At 32.9% G+C, this 27,045-nt stretch overlaps 1 protein-coding gene across 1 annotated transcript in view; it reads left to right on the top strand.

Moving 5' to 3' along the window:
• Positions 1–18,927, top strand: part of LOC139493888 (uncharacterized) — a 326,295-nt gene extending 307,368 nt beyond the window's left edge. Inside the window, exons 15-21 of the mRNA XM_071282053.1 lie at positions 3,779–4,551; positions 5,733–5,763; positions 11,956–12,227; positions 12,881–12,908; positions 15,384–15,707; positions 16,963–17,253; positions 18,270–18,927. Of these exons, the coding sequence (XP_071138154.1) occupies positions 3,779–4,551; positions 5,733–5,763; positions 11,956–12,227; positions 12,881–12,908; positions 15,384–15,707; positions 16,963–17,253; positions 18,270–18,604 (2,054 nt within the window). The 3' untranslated portion in view covers positions 18,605–18,927. The remainder of the gene's footprint in view (positions 1–3,778; positions 4,552–5,732; positions 5,764–11,955; positions 12,228–12,880; positions 12,909–15,383; positions 15,708–16,962; positions 17,254–18,269) is intronic.
• The last annotated feature ends 8,118 nt before the right edge of the window (positions 18,928–27,045 follow it).

The following is a 27,045-nucleotide window of genomic DNA, read 5'->3' as shown; positions in this document are numbered from 1 at the left end:
AAGTAATTTTTATGGACACTAAAACGAATTGGTTGACCGTTATGAAATATTCCTTTCACAGATGTCTTATCTATAATCCTGTACCCTTTTCACAAATTTAACCTATCAAAATTTAACTGAGTACCACTTTTGTACTAACATATGAACAACACGGTGGGTGCCACATGTGGAGCCAGATCTGTTTGCCTCTGCTAAGCAACTGAGATGACCACAACATGCACAAGTTTTTGGTGAGGTTATTGTTGCTTAGCTTTTAGTTTTCTGTCTTGTGTTCTCTGTACTATTCGTTTTTCGTTTTCTTTTTTAGCCATGGCGATGTCAGGTTATGAGTATGAATGTCCCTCTGGTATATTTCGCTCCTATTTTATAATATCATATTTGTCTGTTTGTCTTTTTTCTTTTTTAGCCATGACGATGTCAGTTTATGAGTTTGAATGTCCCTCTGGTATATTTCGCTCCTATTTTATAATATCATATTTGTCTGTTTGTCTGGTTCTTTTTTAGCCATGGTAATGTCAGTTAATGAGTTTGAATGTCCCTCTGGTATATTTAGTCCCTATTTTATACTATCATATTTGTCTGTTTGTCTTTTTCTTTTTATACGCCCGTCAAAATTTTGACGGGACGTATTATGGTATACAAATGTCCGGTGTCCGTCCGTCTGTCTGTCTGTCCGTCCGTCTGTCCGGCGTAAACATGTCGCACCGTAACTTGAGAACGACTTATCCAAATTTCATGAAACTTAATATAGTTGTTTCTTATGATGGTCAAACGATCTGTATATTTTTTGGTGAAAATAAGATTTAAACTTTTTGAGTTACGGCACTTTGTTACTAAAACAGGGGTGTTTTTTTTTTCACATGTCGCACTGTATCTCAAAAACGTTTCTTGATTATTGCTTAAAACTTTACACACTTCTTAGTTATATTAATCTTAATATCTGTATACTTTTTGGTGATGATTCAAAATTTCATGTTTGAGTTTTTGAGTATTTTGTAAAAAAGGGGGAGGGTTTTTTACATGTCGCGTCGTATCTCAAAAACGATTTATGATTATTGCTTAAAACTTTACACACTTCTTTGTTATATTAATCTAAATATCTGTATACTTTTTGGTGAAGATTCAAAATTTCATTTTTGAGTTATTGAGTATTTTGTAAAAAAGGGGGAGGTTTTTTTTACATGTCGTGCCGTATCTCAAAAACGATTTATGATTATTGCTTGAAACTGTACACGCTTCTTTGTTATACTAATTTAAAGATCTGTACACTTTTTGGTTTGATTCAAAATTTTATTTTAGTGATATTTGTAAAAAAAAAACAGGGTTGGGGGGGGGGGGGGTTCACATGTCCCGCCGTGTCTCAAAAACAATAAATGGTTATTGCTTAAAACTTCCTCAGAAACTATTTATGATTATTGCATAAAACTTCCAGACAAGACGTCGGGCGTATCATTCGTTTATGGCGCAGCTGTTTATTAAGACATGGCGATGTCAGTTTATGAGTATGAATGTCCCTCTGGTATATTTCACCCCTGTTTTATAATATCATATTTGTCTGTTAGAGATACATTATCAATCCAGTGATCAGTTATTGAACTTTTGGATGTACAACTATCTATGATCAATCCAGTGATCAGTTATTTAACTTTTGGATGTAAAACCATCAAATCATAGAACTACACATCTGGTTTCCGACGAAACAGGTTCAACAAAAATATTCCCTTGAATTTAACAGCTGTAGAAAAATAACCTTGCATTTCACTGCAAAAAAAATAATTCTGGGTCCTTCAAATATATTTTGGGGATTAAGAAACTCCATTCTTTTTTTGTGCTTTTATAGAATATTTTGGAAACTCTAGATGACATGGTTACTAAAGCTTGTAAACAGGAAAAAAGGGGGGGATTTGATTGGTGATCTTATATGCAATGAAATTTTATACGAAATGTTTGACTGGACAGAATAAAACTTTACTCATGCCAATTAACCAAGATAAATTTTTAAACCGTTTTTTTTAAATGTCAATTCAACAAAGACTAAAAGGAGAAAAAAACAATGTAGATATTAACCCTATTGAGAGAAGTTGCACATGCACCTTTGACCTGTAATGAACTCTCATTTTTCTATATACTCGAAATATAGTAAGTGGATTAAGTCTCAAAACACATTTGTAAAAAATTTGCATTAAAATGAGGCTCTATCATTAATATTAATAGGCTGAGCAAGCCTGACACAGAGTTTTGGGGAATTGAGGCTCTATCATTAATATTAATAGGCTGAGCAAGCCTGACACAGAGTTTTGGGGAATTGAGGCTCTACCATTAATATTAATAGGCTGAGCAAGCCTGACACAGAGTTTTGGGGAATTGAGGCTCTATCATTAATATTAATAGGCTGAGCAAGCCTGACACAAAGTTTTGGGGAGCTTATTTTGACTTTTTCTTTAAATGTCCTATTTTGGGTTTTACAAGAAAACATCTTTTTAAGTTGCTCTTTAAGGAATATACTGTAATATGTAAATGAAAGTCTTTTGAAGCAGTAACAATACATTATTTACTACTGGTAAAAAAACAATGTAATCAATTATTCATGTTTGTTTGTCTAATATATCAAACCCCTTACACCATAGTCAGGTGGTGATGTATAGGGATTATAAAAGCCTGACTACTGAAAAAAAATAATAAAATAATTAATTACTAATAGGGAAGCATTTCATGTCTCTCTCTGGAATTGAACGTAAATTTCAGTTTTACGAAAGAACTTATTGAGCCCTCCATGTATAGCTCATTCAGGTTTAACAATACAATTACTCATTTATTATCACATTTGTTACATAAATATGTAATAGTTCTTGGTCTTAAAAGTTTAAGGGAATGAGAGGTATAAATGAACCAAAAATACCTTATTAATGAGAACAAAGAGGTAATTGTGTGCTGTTTATCATCTTACAGACATCTTTATTATCATATTGAACCATTTTTATTTAGATGGATATTTGATCATTTATTGGTCCACACTATATTCTATCATGATGCGGCATGGTTTGAATTTTTTTAAGACATTTTGCTCCAATCGCTGTAGATGTAGTTTTACATTAGGATGAAATTCTCTAAATTTATAGAACTGATAAAGACAAAACTTAATCTTCAAATAACCAGTATTGCAAAGAAAAAAAATCACATTCAGTGTATTTAACATAAATGTCTTCTTTGTATATAAGATCACAGCTTGGGAACTTACATCAAAACTAAAAAATTACCCACCCAAAAGGACTGTATTAAATCAAGGTAATAAACATTCAAAATATTTTTTGACTTAGGATAAATAGTAACTAAGGAGTTGACTTTATACCGGACAATTGTGCTTAAAGCTGGAAAAAATATGAAAGACAGTAATTGACTGACAAGATGTCATCATGGATGACTGCCATACAACATTCTTAGTGTTTCTCCTACAGAAAACATGTACAAACCATGCAAACATTTGAAATCTAGCAGTTTTCCCACAGCACATGCAAGCCTTGTTTCAGATAATTTTCTTCTAAATGGGAAATGATTCAACTTTGATCACCAAATCCCGTTATAACAGACTAGACCAAAAAACATGTGTTCTGATATAAAGGACATTTAATTGAAATATGAGGATAAATTGTTTTTTCCAGTGATGATCTAAATGAGTGATACAAATTGTTTTATCATGTAGCTTTTATAGACCGGTATTACCTCATAATTTAAACTATATTTTAAATCTGATAACATATTCTTTGTTTCATTTTTATAGATGTTGCATTTTGGCCCAAAGAAAATAAAACAAGGAAAACCTTCAAAAAGATGTCTGAAAATGGAATGATACAAAAAGTAGACCTCTACCAGATTTGGGAACAAGAAGAATTCCGTCAGATTTTACCTTTTAAAGAGTACATATTTGATATGCTGATACATCTAGATATCGTATCCGAACAACGGAGATATGATACAAAAACAGGAAGTCGTCTACCAATAGAAAACTTCTTTGTACCCTGTATGCTTACACAAAGAAATAATACAGATTACTTGACACAAGAATGTACACCAGAGAGGACTGTAAGTTTGGCCTTTGTTTTCAAAGGAACCATCATACCTCCAGCCTTACCAAACCGTCTAATATGTGCATGTCTGAGTATGTGGACATTAAAAGAATACCAAGGACGGAAACTTATGTTTTCTGGGTTTGTTGGGTTATCATTTGATAAAGAGCATGATATTGCTGTCTGTGTAGAAGGAAATAAGATCTTACTGTACCTTGTCCACAAGCGCTCCAAGGGCCTGATTATACCTGATATAGCCACCAGTGTCCGGGATTGTTTGTTTGTTACTTTGGAGAGAATATCTGAATTTTATCAGTCAACTATCCATTGTAAAGCCAACAACAAGTTACCATTCCACACTGAGTATTCCTGCTCAAAACTAGACTGTTTTACTCCAGAAGAAAATATGGTTGTAGATACAGAGGAATGTCTTTGCGAACATGGTGAAAACATTAAACACAACTGGAGAGTTTGGAATCAGAAACTGGTATGTACTTTACTTTAATTATGTTCATATTGAATAATTCTTATGATGCATAAAAGACAGATATTTATGGACATGATATAGTTGGTTTGTTTCTTTATAAAGAAATAAATAAAAAAACCAAATACAAAAATACCGAACTCCAAGGAAAATTCAGAATGGAAAGTCCCCTATCAAATCGCAAAATTTAAAGCTGAAACATAAAAGAAAAAAAAAATACAAGGACAATTTTATTCATCAGTATGATAAACAATAATTTTTTTCAACTCTAGCTTTCTATCTGTTAATTTTTCGTAACTTCTTCGAGTATAATTAACAGCAATGCCAGTGTAGCAATTATTTGATAAAACCCCTAATTAATGTGCTGCAATTCAAAGATACAGTGTAATGAATAGTATACATTGGCGCAGACATATTGAGCAGAATGATGTTTAAATCTCGAAAATTCATTTACAACTTACAAACTGAAGTAAAAAACACAAAACTGAGAGAAGCTTTCGAACTACAAAAAGAGACCAGTTGCTATACATGATGATGTGCTTCTGTTATGTCAGCATCAACCACCATGCAAATTTACAGTTACTCAAAATGTCATAATAGGTAGGACAACACAATCAGTGTATTAAAAGGTCGCACAACAAACCACACAATCCCTCCAAAAAAGTCAGATAAAGGTATTTGTGGTAGCCTCATTGGTGTAACTTTGTAATTCCAAATATTATGATTAATATGAAAACAAGACGATGTTGTATGATTGCCAATGAGAAAGCTCTCCACCAGAGACCAAATGACAAAGTCGCAATGCTAGGTCATGGTATGGCTTTCACTAATCAGAAAAAAACATACCATATATTCAACTACAAAAGGTCCTGAAATGACATTGTAAAACATTTCAAGAGTGAATACTAACGAACTGATTCATGCATGCAAAGCACGAAAAACTAGTAGGATGTACGCCAACAAATTACAACAACGCAAATTCATGCTCCTGACGTGGGACAGGCACATATAAATTGTGGCTTGATTAAACTTGTTCAGCATAGTTTGGTAATCAACACTAGTCTAACATTATAATAACATATAACTTAGAAGAAGATTCTATGTTTTTGTTTCTTTGGTATGTTAGCCGGATTATGTTAGCTACGAATACTTGTAGAATAATAAAAAGGTTTTTTTTCTTATAGGAACAAATGCAGTGTGATCCTAGTTGTCCAGGTAAATGTATCGACTATTTCTTTTTCTGTTAAAAAGATCTCAAAAATATCATAATTCCTTCTCAAGTAAAATATGTTTCTTAGAAGTATATTTCATTTCCATTTAAGTTATATTGTGAGCTGATAACATAAAAACAAAACATTAGTAAGATTCACAATAATCCAGTTCTAAACATTTGTGGAATTGAAATGTGTATCGGCTATCTTTGTGTTCCATTAACACAAAAAAATATCACCAATTATTCAAGCGTTACTGATGAGACAGCAAGTCAATATTTTGAAGACGAAACGCACGTCTGGCGTAAATCCCAAAATAATCCTGGTATCTGTGCTGAGTTTATATGCATGATATATATAAGAGTTGACTAGCATATAAACCTTTACTGTTTTTGTCATGATTTCACTACTCCATGTTGGTCCAAAGTTGGTTGGCTTGCTTACCAATATTGTTAGGATGTTTACTAAAAAGTAAAATCACAAGGAAAATTCAAAACGGAGAATCCCTTATCAAATGGCAAAATCAAATGATAAAACCCATCAAACGGATGGACAACAACTGTCATATTCCTGACTTGGTACAGGCATTTTCAAATGTAAAAAATGGTGGATTGAACCTGGTTTTATAGCGCAAAAAAAAACATCGTTATGTTACTTGATATGATAAGACAAGGCATATTTATTAATTAGGCAGTTAAAACTGAAAAAGTTAGGCCAAATAAAGTTCGACGTTGAAAAGCGTTGTTGTTGAAATTGGTGTTTTATAAGCGTATAATTTGCATGCATGTCTTTAGATGTGTAACTGAATATTGCTTAGTTATAGAGTGTTTAGATTTTATGGGTAGATATACAAAATGGTTTGCAATGTTGTCATCATCAATACTTTAGTAGGCATAAAGGTAACACATAAGTCATATTATAAAAGCTGTTTGACAAACACAAGTAATGATATTTACATAATTCTAACATGCCTTACTCGTGTTTTCATAATGATCGTAATAATATGAAATGCAGACTCAGTTCATAGTTCTCATTAAAACATAGATTATGAACTAACTAGTTTGATAATAAATGAAATACAAATTTGAATGTATCCATTTGAGTATCATCATTTTAAACTCTGAATAAGCACTTCTTGACAAAAACATTTATTTCATTTATTTGAGAGCAAATTATATTTTTTATATTTTTTATACGACTGCAAAAAAAAAAAGATGGCATTGTAAAATGATATCATGTCCTCATCCGCGTCATCATCTTTGTCGTCATCATCCGACGGCATTTCGTTTCTCAATAACTTAAGTTTAAGTGTATGGATCTCTTTGAAATTCAATTCAAGTGGTTTAATACCACAACAGAAAAGTTGGGATTGTTTTTGGGGGTGATGGTCCCATCTGTTTAGGAATAAGGGTTGACAATTGTCCCCAAACAAACATTTTTCTATTTCAGAACAATAACTTGTGTATAAGTATTTTGATTGCTCTGAAATTGTATCCCAAGGTTCCATACCACAAGTTGAAGATTGGGATTCATGTTGGGGGTAATTGCCCTATCTGTTCAGGAATTTAGGGTCAAAAGGGTCTAAAGCAAGCATTTTTCTAGTTTTTAGACAATAATGCTTGTTTTAGTACAATGATGTCTCTTAAATTGTACCACATTTTATAAAAAGTAAATTTTTTTTTTCAAATATTATTTTTCTGGAATAAGGGGGGACAATTTGTATGCTCCCACCGTAGCGGAAAGGACATTAAGTTTTACCCTTGTCCGTCTGTACGAACGTCTACTTCCCAAAATTGGTTTTTCGTTCTCTTACTTTAGTTTGCCTCTGTGAAATGTTATGTAACTTATACACAATTTTTGTTACCACAAAACACAGATCAAGTTTGAATTGTGGTGGCATCACTTTTTCTGTTCTAAAGTTATGCCCTTTAAAAATAGAAAAAATGATGAATTTTTCATTTTCGTTCTTCAACTTCAGTTTGCCTCAACAAAATGTTATAAAAGTAAAAACTTATACATATTGCTTATTACTACAAACTACTGATCAAGTTTCAATTTATGTGGTGTCACTTTTACTGTTCTAGAGATACATGAGATATGCCTTCCTACAAATGGAAAAGTTGCTGAATTGTTCGTTTCCAATCCTACTTCAGTTTGCCTCAACCAAATGTTATGAAACTTATACACAATACTTATAACTACACAGGGGTGTGGAAATGCTATGCCCGACTCGCCCGACTCGTACATTTGAACAACCGGACAAGTAATTATTTTTGTCTTGGTCGCCCATGGACGAGTAAAAAAATATACAAGACAAAGTTCAAATCCAACAAAAACATAAAATTAATTTCAAAACGTATAAAGATGTTTAATTTATGTAAAAGAGACCAATGTTCAGCAAGTAAAAACATCAATGTTCATGACGATAAATTTACATAATAAAAAGGTGGGCAAGCAAGACAAAAAGAGTCATGAGTCGAGAAGAAAACCTTAAATGCAAAAGGAGGACACAGCTAGAGTATTTAAAACAAAAAGAAAGCGAGAATTTCAGACATCGTGGATATCAGATTGCCCCTGGCTATCTATGGAAATTTGGAAAATAAATTAAGTTTTTGTCCTATTTATATATGAAATGTCAACATTATTTGTTGCCAAGTGGAAAATAACAGGGACGCATTAATTGCCCATCAAGACAATGATAAATAATCAAGAAAAAAACAAGTGTGTCAGTTGAGAGAAACACCACAAAATCATAGTTATTATTTAGTTTACATTTCTTCAATCACTGTCCTCACATTTAGTATATGTACGTATACCTACTGGCTACAATTTTTATTCAAAAACTGCTGCAAAATTGTCCTTTACGTGTCATTTCATTGGTTGGTTTGCTGTTAGGTTTCTGTCCCATTGATGTCAACCCATTTCCTACTTTCGTAATGTTTTACACATATAAACAAATATATTTCATTTGTGATGCACAACAGTTCTAAGCATGCTAAGTAAGAATCATATATTAGCTAACAAGAAATACTTCAATATATATTGGGATCATCAGGGCAAGTAAATTTTTTTCCGGACAAGTAAAATTTTAGGTTTCACTTGCCCGGGGTGCTCACTACAAATATTTCCACACCCCTGCTACAAAACACAGATCAAGTTTGAAATTTGGTGGCATCACTTTAACCGCTCTAGAGTTATGCCCCTTTACCATTGTTTACAAATAGAAAAAATCTAGAAGTATTTGTGCCTGTTCTCCAACTTTAGTTTTTCTCAACCAAGTGTTACAAAACTTAAGCACCAAGTACAAAATTTGGTAGCGCCACTTTTACAGTTCTTGAGTTTTATAAAGAAATATTGGGGGTCACAATTGCCAATTCTTTCCCTACTAAAAATAATCAGTGGAATTCCACTGAAATCCCACATAAATCTCACTTGGGAATTCCACTGGTTCCCACTGGAATTCCACTGGACAATTTTGTCGGGATTTTTAGAAGATTCCAGTGGAATCTCAGTGGAATCTCAGTGATATTTTTAAAATCCCACTTGGATTCCAGTGGAATCTCAGTGATATTTTTTCAAAAATCCCACTTGGATTCCAGTGGAATCTCAGTGATATTTTTAAAATCCCAGTGTGATTCTGGGCAATTTCCACTGATATTTCAATGGGATCCCAATGAAATTTCAATAATTCCAGTGGGATTTTAATGCAAACCCAGAGAAATTTAAATGGATTCTTCAACACTATGTGTAGTGAAATTATTTTAAATTCCAGTGAAAACAGCAGATCAATCACGTTATTTTTTCATGTCTTAAATAGTTTATATTGTCTTTTTTTTGGAAATGCAAGTGAAGTGTATAGGTTATTCTTTACTTTGATTTGTATTGGTCTTTTATTTTACTCTAACATCATAGGCCCATATTTACATGTATGTCTTGCCATTTTTAAAATCTCAAATTTGATCCACAATCATGATAATTGAGTACATATGTACTAATTAAGTTTTAAAAGATAATACTTTTTGCTTTTTTGGAAAAGATGTCTCTATATATATTAAATTTTTACAGTCATACTACAGATCTCCAATTTTGCGAAAACTAGCTACTATTGAATAATATTTTATTGAAGAGATTGTCTTAAAGATATATTAGTCATGTGTCATACTGTGACAATCCAATAGTAATTATGTATATGCAAAAAATGCAATGGTCTTATAGTTATTTTCTTGATCCTACATGGTCACAATTTATTTGAAGGAAATGATAGTTTCATAATTTTCAAAAAGGTTGAAATACTTATTCATAATTTGTACTTACCAGAAGATTTAATCCAAAAAATATGAAAACATCAATCTTCACAAATCCAATAGTCATGTCATCAAAAAAATACATCTTCACTTTTTAATATCAATAGAATATAACTTTTGCTCTTTTAAATTTTAGTCCACAACTCTACATCCATGGTAAAATTCATATTTTGGTCAAGATAAATAAGACATCTTTTCTTGTAATGGCTGCAAGTTCAAATTTTGAATCTGACCAGTGTTGGGGTTGTATCTATAGGGAGTTGTTTGATTCCTTGCAATGTTTTCCTAATCATACTATTAAATTACCTAAATCTTAAATATCTGATATATATAATAATAAATAAATGATATTTACCAACTTTTATCTATTATTTTTATATTTTGAACTGTAGAAATTTAAGAGAAATATACAAAGACATGTGGTCTCCTTCATTGGGCCCCATTGAGTGTGTACATATCATTTCCTGTCCATTTCACAGAGGCAAATTGAAAACAGATGGGCACATAACATTTCTATTACTAATTGATAAGAAAGAGACTGCTTGGAAATAATATTTGTGTATAATCATGATATAATACTTAACTAAATATAGAGATAGACTTGATAATTAATTGTACTTGAAAATAAATAAATTTTAATTACCTGCAACTCCTTTGTTGAAAAATTCAAAATTAAATTGTCTTAAATACTGTTAGTGAAATAAGTATATATATTCTAGTCACTTAATACATGTTTAAATGTACATATATAAATAGCAACACATAACATTTTTCAGGTCCATCATCATTTAATTATCAGCTAAATTCATTGAAATTTTTTATAATGAAAATTCTACAAGTCCAACATCCCACTGGAATTATATATTTATAAAAGACACATGTCCAAATTCCAGTGGGATAATTAGGAATGACAAAGTACAAATTTCCACTGGAAAATATAGAAATAATCCAGTGGAAATGCCACTGAGATACCATCGGGATAAACTTCCCACTGGGATTCCACTGACACTCCAAAACATTCCAGTGGGATTCCACTGGATTTTTTTCTCCCACTGGGATTCAAGTGAATCCCAATGGTATCACACTGGAATCCCAAGTACATTTTCAGTAGGGTTGTTTATAGTCTGAAAACAGATTTACTAAGTAATGCACAACAGCACAGCACACAGTGTATTGCACAAAAACAAGAAATCTTCAAATGAATATAAATTAAAATCATATAACCAATATATATAGTTCTTTGACTACATTTATTCTGTGTCAGAAATCTTTTATGTGTCAAGTATTTAATTACAATCCAAATTCAGACCTGTATCTAGCTTGATTATTAAGTCCTTTCTTGCCCCAACTATTCAGGGTTGTACCTGTGAGGGTGTATTTATCTGTGCTCAACGAAGCAGTTTATTTTGTTTTTTATTTAGTGTTTGCGTTGTTTTTTGTGTGGCTCATAGGACACAATGTCCATTGTGAGATTTCCCATCACTTGGCACTATTTGTCTATCCTCGTCTGTTTGTAAAAAAAATCTTTTTGAAAACAACTGGGTCAATTTGAATCAAACCTTGCCACACTCATCAATATAATTACTATAAAATTGAGAATGGAAATGGGGAATGTGCCAAAGAGACAACAACCCGACCATAGAAAAAAACAACAGAAGAAGGTCACCAACAGGTCTTCAATGTAGCGAGAAATTCCCGCACCCGGAGGCGTCCTTCAGCTGGCCCCTAAACAAATATATGCTTGTTCAGTGATAATGAACGCCATACTAATTTCCAAATTGTACACCTGTATTTGTTGCCAATATTGACTAATAGTGTTCTAGTAATGTATCGTCACATTTACATAATTATTACTATCTTTTCACAATGTTTACGTTTTATACAACTTGTAGGTTTGAGTGAATATTCTTTAGATCAAATTCCAAGTAACCCCGAGTTGCTTCGTCTTTCTGGTAATTGTGAGGAAGACTTGATACATGAATTAGCACTTCGTCTTGGAATGGAAGAGATAGATTGGAGAGATATTGGCAAGAATTACACAGGAAATACACAGATGGTCAAGTTTTTGACACTTATTCACTTGAAAGAGAATTATTCAATATGTTTTGGAGATCTAGATAAAAGTTTGCAAGAAATGAAAATAACAACACACACATTATGCATGGTAAGCTATATAGAGATAAAGTGTTTTTTGCATTTTCATATCTCCCTTTCAATTATGGTCACTTCAAAGTATATTAGCCCTGATTTTGACAACATCAAATCCAAGTTTTAGAGCTGCTTAGTCATCAAAGATATGTACTTAAATTTCACAATTAGATTGTTGGAATGTTTACATAAACTACAGAAGTGTCAATAATTGATATTTAATATCGTGTTACATAACTTTTAATGATATTTCATTAAATATGCATCAGGTTTATTTCCCAAGCTTTGCCGACACAGCAGGAGAAATGACCCAGATGTATATAGATATAAACATGTGCTATTTGTTTTCTAAATTATTGGATAACTTTTTTTTTTAAATAAACGGTCATTCATGACGCCATTTCTCAAATTATGTAAACATAACAAAGTACAACAAATGCCTCCATATTATTCGAAAATGGTCCTAAAATAATCAAGATATTATACACATGTTTTTACATCTGTATGACAAAACAATGCTGATGATATGTATTTGTGAATTGAATTGGGGGCAATCATTAAAGATACACCGGAAGAATAATATTAAATAGTAAGAATTTGATTTAACAACTTCTAAGTTTGCAGATCTCATCATAAATGCTTATACAGTTTATATAACTTCATTTTCAGGTCAGGAGAAGAAAACAAGTGAAATCTAGTGAGTAAACTGTATCTTAAGATATTCATGTACTTAAAACGAAATCTAGTATTTTTGTTTTACTGTACTGTCAACAGAAATGATGCTTAACACTGCCTTTATTAACCTGTGGTCAAACGTAGTGTGGGCTTTGCTATAGTGCTGTGTCCCTTTATTCATTCTTCTTATTAACTAATGTCTTACAGTTATATTCAGTTTAAAATCATAAAAACTGTATATATTGTCAAGAAATGCACATATTCTCATATTAATTAAGTTGACAGAAGCATTAACATGAATAGTGTTTATTAATTGTTGTGTTTAGGAGAAACACAAACAGGATCTAATATTGAAAGTGATGTTTTGTCAATTTATGGGCAGTTTATTCTTATAATCACTTTGTCATTATTTTTATGCCCCACCTACGATAGTAGAGGGGCATTATGTTTTCTGGTCTGTGCGTCCGTTCGTCCGTCCGTTCGTCCGTCCGTTCGTCCGTCCGTCCGTCTGTCCGTTCGTTCGTCTGTCCCGCTCCAGGTTAAAGTTTTTGGTCAAGGTAGTTTTTGATCGACTTCAAACTTAATACACATGTTCCCTATGATATCATCTTTCTAATTTTAATGCCAAATTAGAGTTTTTACCACAATTTCACGGTCCACTGAACATGGAAAATGATAGTGCGAGTGGGGCATTCGTGTACTGAGGACACATTCTTGTTTACTCTTACTAGATGATTTGGCTAGTGATCATGTATGCCCCTTTGTGTTCTTGTCATTCAATCATAACACATGGTAGTGTGCACTTGTTAGTCTGTGTTCTTGTCATTCAATCATAACACTTGGCAGTGTGCACTAGTTAGTCTGTGTTCTTGTCATTCAATCATAACACTTGGTAGTGTGCACTTGTTAGTCTGTGTTCTTGTCATTCACTCATAACACTTGGTAGTGTGCACTTGTTAGTCTGTGTTCTTGTCATTCAATCATAACACTTGGTAGTGTGCACTTGTTAGTCTGTGTTCTTGTCATTCAATCATAACACTTGGTAGTGTGCACTTGTTAGTCTGTGTTCTTGTCATTCAATCATAACACTTGGTAGTGTGCACTTGTTAGTCTGTGTTCTTGTCATTCACTCATAACACATGGTAGTGTGCACTTGTTAGTCTGTGTTCTTGTCATTCAATCATAACACTTGGTAGTGTGCACTTGTTAGTCTGTGTTCTTGTCATTCAATCATAACACATGGTAGTGTGCACTTGTTAGTCTGTGTTCTTGTCATTCACTCATAACACATGGTAGTGTGCACTTGTTAGTCTGTGTTCTTGTCATTCAATCATAACACTTGGTAGTGTGCACTTGTTAGTCTGTGTTCTTGTCATTCAATCATAACACTTGGTAGTGTGCACTTGTTAGTCTGTGTTCTTGTCATTCACTCATAACACATGGTAGTGTGCACTTGTTAGTCTGTGTTCTTGTCATTCAATCATAACACTTGGTAGTGTGCACTTGTTAGTCTGTGTTCTTGTCATTCAATCATAACACATGGTAGTGTGCACTTGTTAGTCTGTGTTCTTGTCATTCAATCATAACACTTGGTAGTGTGCACTTGTTAGTCTGTGTTCTTGTCATTCACTCATAACACTTGGTAGTGTGCTCTTGTTAGTCTGTTTGTGAAGAAAGTAAATTTTTATCAGAGGCTGTTTACAAGGGAAGCAGTATGACTAAAAAGGACCTTGAAAAATCCTTGAAAGGTCTATTTTGCCTGAGGGAACTTTATTTTAGTAATAATTTCTAAACATATCAACAAATACTTGTAATAGAAAAAACGTTTGATTTGAATCATGCCAGCTGAAAAGTTAACTGCGCTGATAATAATTGTGCATTCTGTGATCAGCATTTTACAAACAGCACTTTCAAAAAGAGGGGATACCAGATACAGATACCAGAGGGACAAACTCATAAGTCGGAACTAAACTGACAATGCCATGGCTAAAAAAGACAAGGACAAACAGAAACACAATAGTATACAAAACAAAACACAGAAAACTAAAGACTAAGCAACACGAACCCCACTAACCATTGGGTGTGATCTAAGGTGCGCCAGAAGGGTACGCAGAACCCGCTCCACACGAGGCACCTATCATGTTGTTCATGTCAGCTAAAACCAATCCTAGAAAATATAATGATTGTTTAAAACATCATTTGAAGGAAATGATTTTCTGGATTTCTGGCAGTGTGAGTTACGGCCTGATTGAATAGTGGTTAATGTATAATTTGCAAAAAGTTTGAATGCGAATACAAGAAAAACATATGTTTAGAATCGAGTCAGTAAACATGGTAAATACCATTTGACACTAAAAGTTGATCGAGATTCAGGAAATCTTGTTGTTTTAATAAAGCAAGGACAAGGTGTTTAAAAAGTTCCTTTTAGACTAATGTCCATGAGTCCATGTAAAATTATTCACTTACATGTATTATTTAAGTCTGAATTCTCTTATAGGAATTCCAGACGATATATTAGATTGTATCCCAACAGATGAAATTTTAGACAAGCTAGCACCGCAGATTGGAAAAATGGTTTTTCAACTTGGAACAGAACTCGGATTGTCCATAGCGGATTTAGAAAATATCGACAAATGTAGTCCCAATTTGACAGCCCAAAATAAGGAAGTGTTATTTACTTGGAGAAAAGACAGATCAGTAAAACCTACAATACGGGTCATTAAACAAGCTTTAGTTAATATAAGAAAAGGTGTACGTTGTTTAGAGGAGGTTGTGAAGAACATAGATGCACAAACATTAAGAGCTGTGGAAATTGTTACAGGTAATAACATGCTGCGACAGAAAACATGCATGGAAACTTTTCAGTAGCTTTTTATTTACGGAATAGGTAGCATTCGTAAATGAATCTTAATCTGAAATTTGATTATTCCGTGATGTCCAGTCTCCTAGTCAATTTTCAGCCATATCCATTGCGGTTCATTCAGTATTTTTTTCAGACAATTAAGTATACAGGTGGCATCTGGAATCATCTAGGAATCTCTTTCAAACTATTTGTATATGTTTGCTTCTAGTTGTTAAGGTGGGTTTTTTTTGGTTTTTAATTTAATTTCTTTGAAATGTTATAGCAGTATTGCTAGACTACTCTTGTGAAGTAATGCATTCCAATTTTTTTTTCATTTGTTATGACCTGCGTTTCCTTTGTTAAGTGTTGGTTTATGTCAATTCAATGCATATATATGTGTCAGAAAATTTGTGGATATTTTAAGTTCTATATTTAGAACCAATCTTGAAAACTAACCTTCCTTTAACCTGTGACAGTTGTGTAAAAGGAACATATAAAAGGCACTTTGTGCTTAACTCGTCAGATTGATACCAAATAGTCCGTTTCTATGTATGTAGGCATTTGTTTTTTTAGCATTTCAGTGTTTCTGTTGTTCCATTGTTTTCCTCATATAGTTGTTGTGTTTCCCTCGGTTTTGGTTTGTGACCTGGGTTTGTTTTCACTTAATCGATTGATGACTATTGAACAGCGGTTTACTACTGTTGCCTTTATGACACAAAGCATACAAACAATTAACAGAAACACTCAAGCATAAAGTACTGATCAGCTAGTTAAAAAACATTAACAACTAATTAAAGAAAAATGTACCCGAGACAAAATATCAATCAATACACATCAAATTAATTTAGTTTGATTACGGCATTAACACTTTAGGAAAACTTGACATAACATATCTTTTTTACTGTGATTATCACTTTAAAAATTTATATCATTTTTGGGAGTTTGCTGCTTATACAGGAATATCATATCTGTGCACTAAAGTTGAAGGTTCTTCCATAGAAATAGATACTGTTTTGAGAGTTTGAGTTGTGCTCAACTTTTATAATCAATATTTTGTATGCTGCAATTTCAAAACTTTAACTAAAGTTCAGACTTTTCGTTTGTCTGACAATACATATTTTGAAAAGAAATCAGTACAGTCATGCAGAATGCTAACTGAATACAAAATATAATCATTTTCATATTTTAAGTCAATTTACATGCTAAACGAAATTTTGTATTACCACAATTACAGATAAAATCAGAGATAATGCAGACAGAATCATACAGGACATACAAACCAGCCAAATTTTAGACCATATGATGACACATCTGGTGATATCAGTAGATGACAGACGCCGTATTGAACAACATGCCGGACAAGATGATCAGAACAAAGCATTGCTGGATATTGTGACCGAAAGGAGAGAACCTGCTTACAGTGTGTTTGTTGATGGATTACGTATTTATGGATATGAAGATATCGCTAATGATTTGAAATGTGATTTCAGTCCAAGTCCAACATCAGCACCTGCTAAAACTGAAGGTATGTATGAAGGTTTTTTTATTATAAACACAAAGAAGGATTTTTACTGAAATCATTTTTAAATCTTGTTATATATTCATTCAAAATAGATATAATGTATTTGATTCTAAAGACTATCTACCAAATCAATTGCGTCGTATTTAATTTATCATAAGTATACTACTTTTCTGGCATATCAAAGTAGGACGAATTTTAGTTTGTGTGTAGTAACTATGATCTTAGACATTGTGACATTGAGTAATTATGATTTCAGACATTGCGATCAAGATTCTTTTCTACAGTTATAATGAAGTCACAGTTCATTAAGTACATTTTACGAATCAGGCAAATATGACCTCAGATGAATTTCACTTCTTAGATCCAACTGTAGAAAAGAATAGTGAACATGTATAATGCATAGGCATTAGTTTTGGTCAACTATAAAAAAATCAAAGTGAGAGAAAATAGAATAACAAACAAATTGGTAATAAACTATAAATTGTAAATATGTATGTTTACCAGCTCTCTTTAAAATATCAAACACTTATCATATGTGTTTGATAGATTCAGAGCAAACATCATCAATTTGTATGAAGAAATGTAAGATCTATCAATTCTACATTCTATGTGGGTATTCAGCTTATTCATGAGACATTATTTTTTAGGAAAAGGGTGAATAAAACAGTAGAAGGGCTACACACCTGAAAAGTACTAAAAAAATGGCCAATCCATCTAATGCCAACTTTTCCTGAATGTGTTGAAACCTTAGTTTCTGCATAATTTTAAAATTTATAAACTGTAGATTTAAGAAAGGTTTATTTTAAATCATGTGAGTAGCAATGTACTAAATACTGAGCTAATGATACTCTAGGGGACGTTTAATCCACCAGCTGAGGTATCGACCAAGTGATGTAAAAAATGAAAATACGTTATAAATTTCATGTGGTCCAAATCGCTATTCTGGATTTAACCTCGTCTTTAGTCATAAAAAGGTCAATAGCACTATCTTAAGAAAAAAATCTTTTTATATTTTGTAGGTTTATCAGTTTGGAATTTTCCATTATATAAAATTCGTCTACAAAAGAACTACCTCAAGGTCATCACTGACATACAACACGAGAACATAGTAGATCATCTAATATCAACAGAGGTATTGTCAGTTGATGATGGGAAGAAGATAGAATCTGGTAAAACCCCACAGGAAAAGAACAGGAATTTAATGGACATGCTGTTGCGTAAAAATGAACAGGAATTTAATGAATTTCTCAAAGCCCTACAGAAAGACTCAATTTATGCAGATCTAGCAGATCAAATAGAAAAGACAGAAGTTACTAGAACAGATATGGCAACTCTTCATCAATGCTTGAAATAAAATAAATGCAATTTCTTTCAGAAGAAAAACTTTACACGAGAAGGTAAAGACCCCTAGGACAAAAATCTGTAAACAATGAATACAAGGAGGTATTTTCAATCTAATGTTCAATGATTTGGTCACTTAAGGATGTTCGCTACTCTGTTTAAAAATAACAAGCTTTTTAAAAGACTGTTACAAATTGAAAGTATCTAAATAAAGAAACTAAAAAAGCCAAAAAAAATGGAGGGTCCGTGTGTTTGTTTGTGAGATATAAGCCGTTGAAAATTTGGCGAGAAATCATTCTTTCTAGATTTTGCTTACACTTAACATTGGCACCTTTTTTGTTTAAAAAAAATAACAAGGATTTTATGAGATTTTGAAATATGGCTTTTAAAATAATATTTAATAAAAATATGAAAAGAAAAGTAGGGGTTAGTGGGCAAATTTTTTTTAAAGTCAATACATGGGTTAAAGCAGAGGATTCCGAAAATCTGGCAAAAAATCAAAAAATAGAGGAGCAAACATCCTTAAACCATCAATGTAAATGAATAACAATATACTAGTGATATATTAAACATATTTCATGTGTGAGTGTCATGCATGGCAAGAAAAAAGCTAAAATATGTACCAACCCCTTTTACGAGTGTTCATTCCTAAACACAAATCCCCTTTTGAGTGCTCTTTTCTAAACAGATATGATAATTATGAAGCAGTCATGACATATTCTGTTGATGAAAATAATTTTAATGTATTGTAATATCATTATTGGGAACCAGTAATTGGAAAGTTCATATTCACTACTGTTTTTTTCAAAGGTCAAAACATATGGCTGTGCGGCATATTTTCAACATTAATATGCCTCAAACGTCCAAGAAATTAAACCTACATGTATACTGAAATTGTGTATTTCCTCTCACTTAACATTTGGTCCTTCACAGAAATTAGTTTGGCCGCTATCCATGTGAATTCATACTGGTAAAGTTCCAAAGATGTGTCTATTTGAGATGCAACATAGTATCATATCTGGCAACCAGTAGGTAAACAAAACATCGATCTAACAAGTAGATATTTTCATAAAGAGGCATGGTTCGCGAAACAGCTGTATTTACAAAGTGCAACCTAAAGGAAATGTCATAACTTGATACAATATTCTATATGTACTATTTTGATAAATTTTAAAGAACCTACATAGCTGTAATTAGCTTATTATCAATTTCATTTCAGTCATAATTGTGTATGTTAATCTCTTAAAGCTGTTAAATGTTACCTTAATAGTCAATTTAGGTCTATATTTTAAGCCTAATGAATAATAAAGTATGTACATATGAAATAACTAATTCAGTGATCTAATCTTGTCCTAAGGATATTTCTGAATTTTTTGACATTAACTTGTTGTATATTGTGTTTATCAAACAGCTACTTTTATTTGTACATTTGTAAATAAAATGCCTCTTCATAAATATAGTTTTGAACAAAAATGCAACAATATGCTCTTATTATGTAAATATGGTTGTTGCTAACATAACTTGGTATTTCACAACGAATGTTTTTGACATAACGCATCTGTTCTGTCAAATGCACTTATCTTTCATCCATCAGAAAAACGGATTTTAAATTCAAACAGATCAGTGATAATTGTTTGGTTATATTATATTTTCAAAAACTACTAAGCAAATGTTTGGCCTCTTTCAAGTCAGTCTATCTGCACCATATGTTGTTTGGTGGTGTTTTAGCGCAATGCTATACAACTTCCTGCTTGCCTTTTTAACATTTTTTTTTTCGATCGTCACTGATGAGTCTTTTGCTAAAGTTCTTCAGAAGTACCAAGACCTTGTTGATACATATTCAACTGCACAAATAATACATGATGGTCTTGAAGTATAAATTTTAGTCATTGACGTTGTTTATCATCCTAATTACGTGTTGTATTGTTCCATTTTTTGTCTTCGTAAATTACTTTTACTGTTTAGCCCTTTTTTGTAATACCCTTTTTGGGATCTTTTGGTATGGCTCAGTACTTAAACATCCCACCATTGTGTTATTTTGCTATGGTCATTTTTGTATTCTTGTATATTTTTGCCTATGCGCTTTGGTCTATATGCCATTTTATTTTCTTTGTTGACGTATTTGTCTTTTTTTTATAGTGATTAAGATTATAACACAATGTTGACTGCTGTACCCCTATTTTTTACATTTAAATATTTTATCTATCATGTCTGTTTGTTTTGTTCACACATTGTTGTCAATATAATGGAATTATATGCGACTGTCATACAAGTGAGAGGTTAAGCTAGCTATAAAACCAGGTTTGCTTTACCATTTTCTACATAAGGAAATGCCTGAACCAAGTCAGGAATATGACTTCCCATTCGTTTGATGTGTTTGAAATTTTGTTTTTGCCATTTGATAGGGGAATTTTTCGTTTTGAATTTTCCTTGTATTTCTGATATTTAACTTTTTTGTAAACGAAAAATACAATGACGCTCAAAATGATAAGCCTGGAATCTTTTATGATTTTTTTTTTGTTGTACGTCTGTTTAATTTGAAGGAGTCGAGTGTTTCAATACACATTGTTAGTTTTACAAAATTTAACCCCCTTTTCCTTTCATCGCAATATCAAAAATTGTATATAAAAATAAGGAGATTTGATATGATTGTCAATGAAACAACTATCCACCAAAGTTCAAATAAAGTGGAGGTAAGCAATTATAGGCAACTGTACGGGCTTCAACAATGAGAAAAACCCATACCGTAAAGTCGGCTATAAAAGGCTCCAACATGACAAATATGAAACAGTTCAATTGAGAGAACGAACGGCATAATTTATAACAAAACAAATATGACAGACGTGAACCAACAACAACCACTGAACTACAGGATCCTGCCTTGGGACAGGAACATACATAATGTGACGGGGTTAAAATTATTTGTGAGCCCTAAACCCTCCCCTAACCTGGGACTTTGTTCCATAGTTATTTCATTTACTTCCACTTATTCATTTATTCCATTATTAACTATTCCTATTGATTTTATGTGAACATGTTTATATATTCTATAATATTTAAAAGTGATTAGATTTTGTTAGAAATTATTTTGTAACAATAATAATAGTCCGATTGCATGCCTGATAATTTTCTCCTTGTAATCAATCGCTCCAAACGTGTATACAAAATCCTAAGCCAGATTTGTCATAAATTTGTCAACTTTTTTCAATGTTTATACATTTTGCCTTCAAATTGTTTGTATTAGCACAACTGTTTTATTTTAGACACCTAGTGACTTTGTAATTTACCAATTTATTATGTTATGATACCATTGTGTTTGTTGTTGATGTGATTACTGTAGCGATATTTGTGTTTTAGTTGTATCTTCTACTTGTATATATGTATAAAAAAAAATCTACTACGTATACACTTAAAGGTAAAAACAAAATTACATACATGTTCTTGTTCTTATTCATTGTGCAATAAAATCAAAGCAGCATCAACACGGTGAGTCTGACAGTCCAACCATTCACAAAATCTGAACAGAGGTGAAAGATACCAAAGGCATATTCAAACTCATAAGCTGACAACTATGGCAAAAAAATATGCGACCAAGAAACAAACAACACTTTACAAAATGCAACATAAAAAACTAGACTGAGCAGCACAAAGCCCACTTAAAACCGGTAGCTGGAAGATCTTTTTCAAACAATGGAAGGAATATACTTTGGCTACCCGAAGTTTATCAGTACAAACATTCATTCAAAGATGAAGACCTGATGAAAATAAAGGTTCCTTTGCGGCAACAAAATATCATTGTATTTTTTACAAGTCCCTGATCAAACAATTGCCCAGATAGCAGATGTTTTAAATCATCGAACAAAACATAAGCAAACGTACAAAATGCTTTCCAGATTATTTCAGCAACTTTGAGATTTGAAAAGGGGCATAACTTTAAAACGGTGAAAGTGACACCAACAAAATTCAAACTTGATCTGTGTTTTGTGGTAATAAAAATTGTGGATAAGTTTCGTAACATTTGGTCAAAGCAAACTACAGTTAGAGAACGGAAACGAAAAATTCAGCAATTTTTCCTTTTGAAAAGGTACATAGCTCTCGAACAATAAAAGTGATGCCACTTAAATTCAAACTCTATCTGTGTTTTGTGGTAATAGGCATTGTGTATAAGTTTCATAACATTTGTTTGAGGCAAACTAAAGTAAGAGAACGGAAACGAAAACTTCAGCATTTTTTCCATTTGTAAAGGGGCATAACTGTAGAACGGTAAAAGTGACGCAACCAAAATTCAATCTCGATCTGTGTTTTGTGGTTATAAGCATTGTGTATAAGTGTCATAACATTTGGTAGAGGCAAACTGAATTTGAACAGCGGAAAACAATTTTAGGACGTACGTACGGACGGACGTACAGTAGGACCAGGGTAAAACTTAATGACCCCTCCGCAATGACTGGGGCATACAAAAGTGAGTTGTCCCGCATTCATTGAAATTTGGGTTATTGAGTGACAGAATATCATCTTTATATCTTAAAGTGAAATTTAAGAACTGTTTTATCTTTAAGATGGTTCTGTATAGATCTGCTTCATATGAGTACAAGTTTGCTAGTAGTGGTGCACATTTAGTACCCATTGGAATACCAACGGTATGCTAAACTATAAATTCACCAAAAATTCAATAAATATGATGTCGATAAAAAACTCATGCATTTTAATATTATCTTTGGTATTTTTGTTGTGGGAATCAGTGTGGTTCTTTAAATTATGAATGTGAATAGTAGTGTAAAGCATAGAAAAAAAGATTAAAGGTTTGATATTAATTCAAAATTTTCAAGTCGTTGCCTTTTATAGCTTGTTATTCATTATGGACTTTTCTCATTGTTGAAGTATGAACGGTGACCTGTTGTTGCTACTTCTTCATCATTTGGACTTTGCTGAAAAATTGTCTCATTGGCAATCATACTATATCTTATTTTTATACTGACATCTGACAACTATTTTGGGACTTGCTAATGCTGCGGTACCACAGGCATGCCCAAGAGCCCTCCAGTCCTCAGAGCAATTTCAGACAAAGACAGAATGATAACGTCTCCTGATATGCATCTCATAGCATGGCACTTGAATCACTTGTACTAGGCGATCACAGTAATGGAAAAACAGTATTGTAGACAATCGTATAATTATAAAGCAATTACATTTAGTGATAAACTATCTCCTTCATTAGGATTTGATATCTGGAGCTATGAATTCTTTAATACATATACAATTGGGATTAAAGCGTCTATGAAAGGCAGATAACATGAATATATGTTAGAATGGTCGTAAAACAAGAGGATATAGAAACAAGGCTTCATATTTCTGTTTAGGTTGGTAGCTATAGCTAAACTGTAACGATACATCAAATAGAAAATAGTTTCACATAGGAGTTGAACAGTACAACATAAGTACAAACTATAGACATCAGATTGATACAAAGCAGAAAACATCTTACAAAAACACAGACTGGATGTGATGTGTTATTAATACATCCTCACAACAACAACAAAAACACAGACTGGATGTGATATGTTATTAATACATCCCTCACAACAACAACAAAAACACAGACTGGATGTGATGTGTTATTAATACATCCCTCACAACAACAACAAAAACACAGACTGGATGTGATGTGTTATTAATACATCCCTCACAACAACAACAAAAACACAGACTGGATGTGATGTGTTATTAATACATCCCTCACAACAACAACAAAAACACAGACTGGATGTGATGTGTTATTAATACATCCCTCACAACAACAACAAAAACACAGACTGGATGTGATGTGTTATTAATACATCCCTCACAACAACAACAAAAACACAGACTGGATGTGATGTGTTATTAATACATCCCTCACAACAACAACAAAAACACAGACTGGATGTGATGTGTTATTAATACATCCCTCACAACAACAACAAAAACACAGACTGGATGTGATCTGTTATTAATACATCCCGCACAACAACAACAAAAACACAGACTGGATGTGATGTGTTATTAATACATCCCTCACAACAACAACAAAAACACAGACTGGATGTGATGTGTTATTAATACATCCCGCACAACAACAACAAAAACACAGACTGGATGTGGTGTGTTATTAATACATCCCTCACAACAACAACAAAAACACAGACTGGATGTGATGTGTTATTAATACATCCCTCACAACAACAACAAAAACACAGACTGGATGTGGTGTGTTATTAATACATCCCTCACAACAACAACAAAAACACAGACTGGATGTGATGTGTTATTAAGACATCCCTCACAACAACAACAAAAACACAGACTGGATGTGATGTGTTATTAATACATCCCTCACAACAACAACAAAAACACAGACTGGATGTGATGTGTTATTAATACATCCCTCACAACAACAACAAAAACACAGACTGGATGTGGTGTGTTATTAATACATCCCTCACAACAACAACAAAAACACAGACTGGATGTGGTGTGTTATTAATACATCCCTCACAACAACAACAAAAACACAGACTGGATGTGATGTGTTATTAATACATCCCTCACAACAACAACAAAAACACAGACTGGATGTGGTGTGTTATTAATACATCCCTCACAACAACAACAAAAACACAGACTGGATGTGGTGTGTTATTAATACATCCCTCACAACAACAACAAAAACACAGACTGGATATGATGTGTTATTAATACATCCCTCACAACAACAACAAAGACACAGACTGGATGTGGTGTGTTATTAATACATCCCTCACAACAACAACAAAAACACAGACTGGATGTGGTGTGTTATTAAGACATCCCTCACAACAACAACAAAAACACAGACTGGATGTGGTGTGTTATTAATACATCCCTCACAACAACAACAAAAACACAGACTGGATGTGGTGTGTTATTAATACATCCCTCACAACAACAACAAAAACACAGACTGGATGTGGTGTGTTATTAATACATCCCTCACAACAACAACAAAAACACAGACTGGATGTGGTGTGTTATTAATACATCCCTCACAACAACAACAAAAACACAGACTGGATGTGATGTGTTATTAATACATCCCTCACAACAACAACAAAAACACAGACTGGATGTGATGTGTTATTAATACATCCCTCACAACAACAACAAAAACACAGACTGGATGTGATGTGTTATTAATACATCCCTCACAACAACAACAAAAACACAGACTGGATGTGATGTGTTATTAATACATCCCTCACAACAACAACAAAAACACAGACTGGATGTGATGTGTTATCAATACATCCCTCACAACAACAACAAAAACACAGACTGGATGTGGTGTGTTATTAATACATCCCTCACAACAACAACAAAAACACAGACTGAATGTGATGTGTTATTAATACATCCCGCACAACAACAACAAAAACACAGACTGGATGTGATGTGTTATTAATACATCCCTCACAACAACAACAAAAACACAGACTGGATGTGGTGTGTTATTAATACATCCCTCACAACAACAACAAAAACACAGACTGGATGTGGTGTGTTATTAATACATCCCTCACAACAACAACAAAAACACAGACTGGATGTGATGTGTTATTAATACATCCCTCACAACAACAACAAAAACACAGACTGGATGTGATGTGTTATTAATACATCCCTCACAACAACAACAAAAACACAGACTGGATGTGATGTGTTATTAATACATCCCTCACAACAACAACAAAAACACAGACTGGATGTGATGTGTTATTAATACATCCCTCACAACAACAACAAAAACACAGACTGGATGTGGTGTGTTATTAATACATCCCTCACAACAACAACAAAAACACAGACTGGATGTGATGTGTTATTAATACATCCCTCACAACAACAACAAAAACACAGACTGGATGTGATGTGTTATTAATACATCCCTCACAACAACAACAAAAACACAGACTGGATGTGATGTGTTATTAATACATCCCTCACAACAACAACAAAAACACAGACTGGATGTGATGTGTTATTAATACATCCCTCAAAACAACAACAAAAACACAGACTGGATGTGGTGTGTTATTAATACATCCCTCACAACAACAACAAAAACACAGACTGGATGTGATGTGTTATTAATACATCCCTCACAACAACAACAAAAACACAGACTGGATGTGATGTGTTATTAATACATCCCTCACAACAACAACAAAAACACAGACTGGATGTGATGTGTTATTAATACATCCCTCACAACAACAACAAAAACACAGACTGGATGTGGTGTGTTATTAATACATCCCTCACAACAACAACAAAAACACAGACTGGATGTGATGTGTTATTAATACATCCCTCACAACAACAACAAAAACACAGACTGGATGTGATGTGTTATTAATACATCCCTCACAACAACAAAAA

The sequence above is a fragment of the Mytilus edulis genome, chromosome 11 (assembly GCF_963676685.1).
Source record: "Mytilus edulis chromosome 11, xbMytEdul2.2, whole genome shotgun sequence".
Lineage (NCBI taxonomy): Eukaryota > Metazoa > Mollusca > Bivalvia > Mytilida > Mytilidae > Mytilus > Mytilus edulis.
This window is presented reverse-complemented; position numbering and strand designations above follow the sequence as displayed.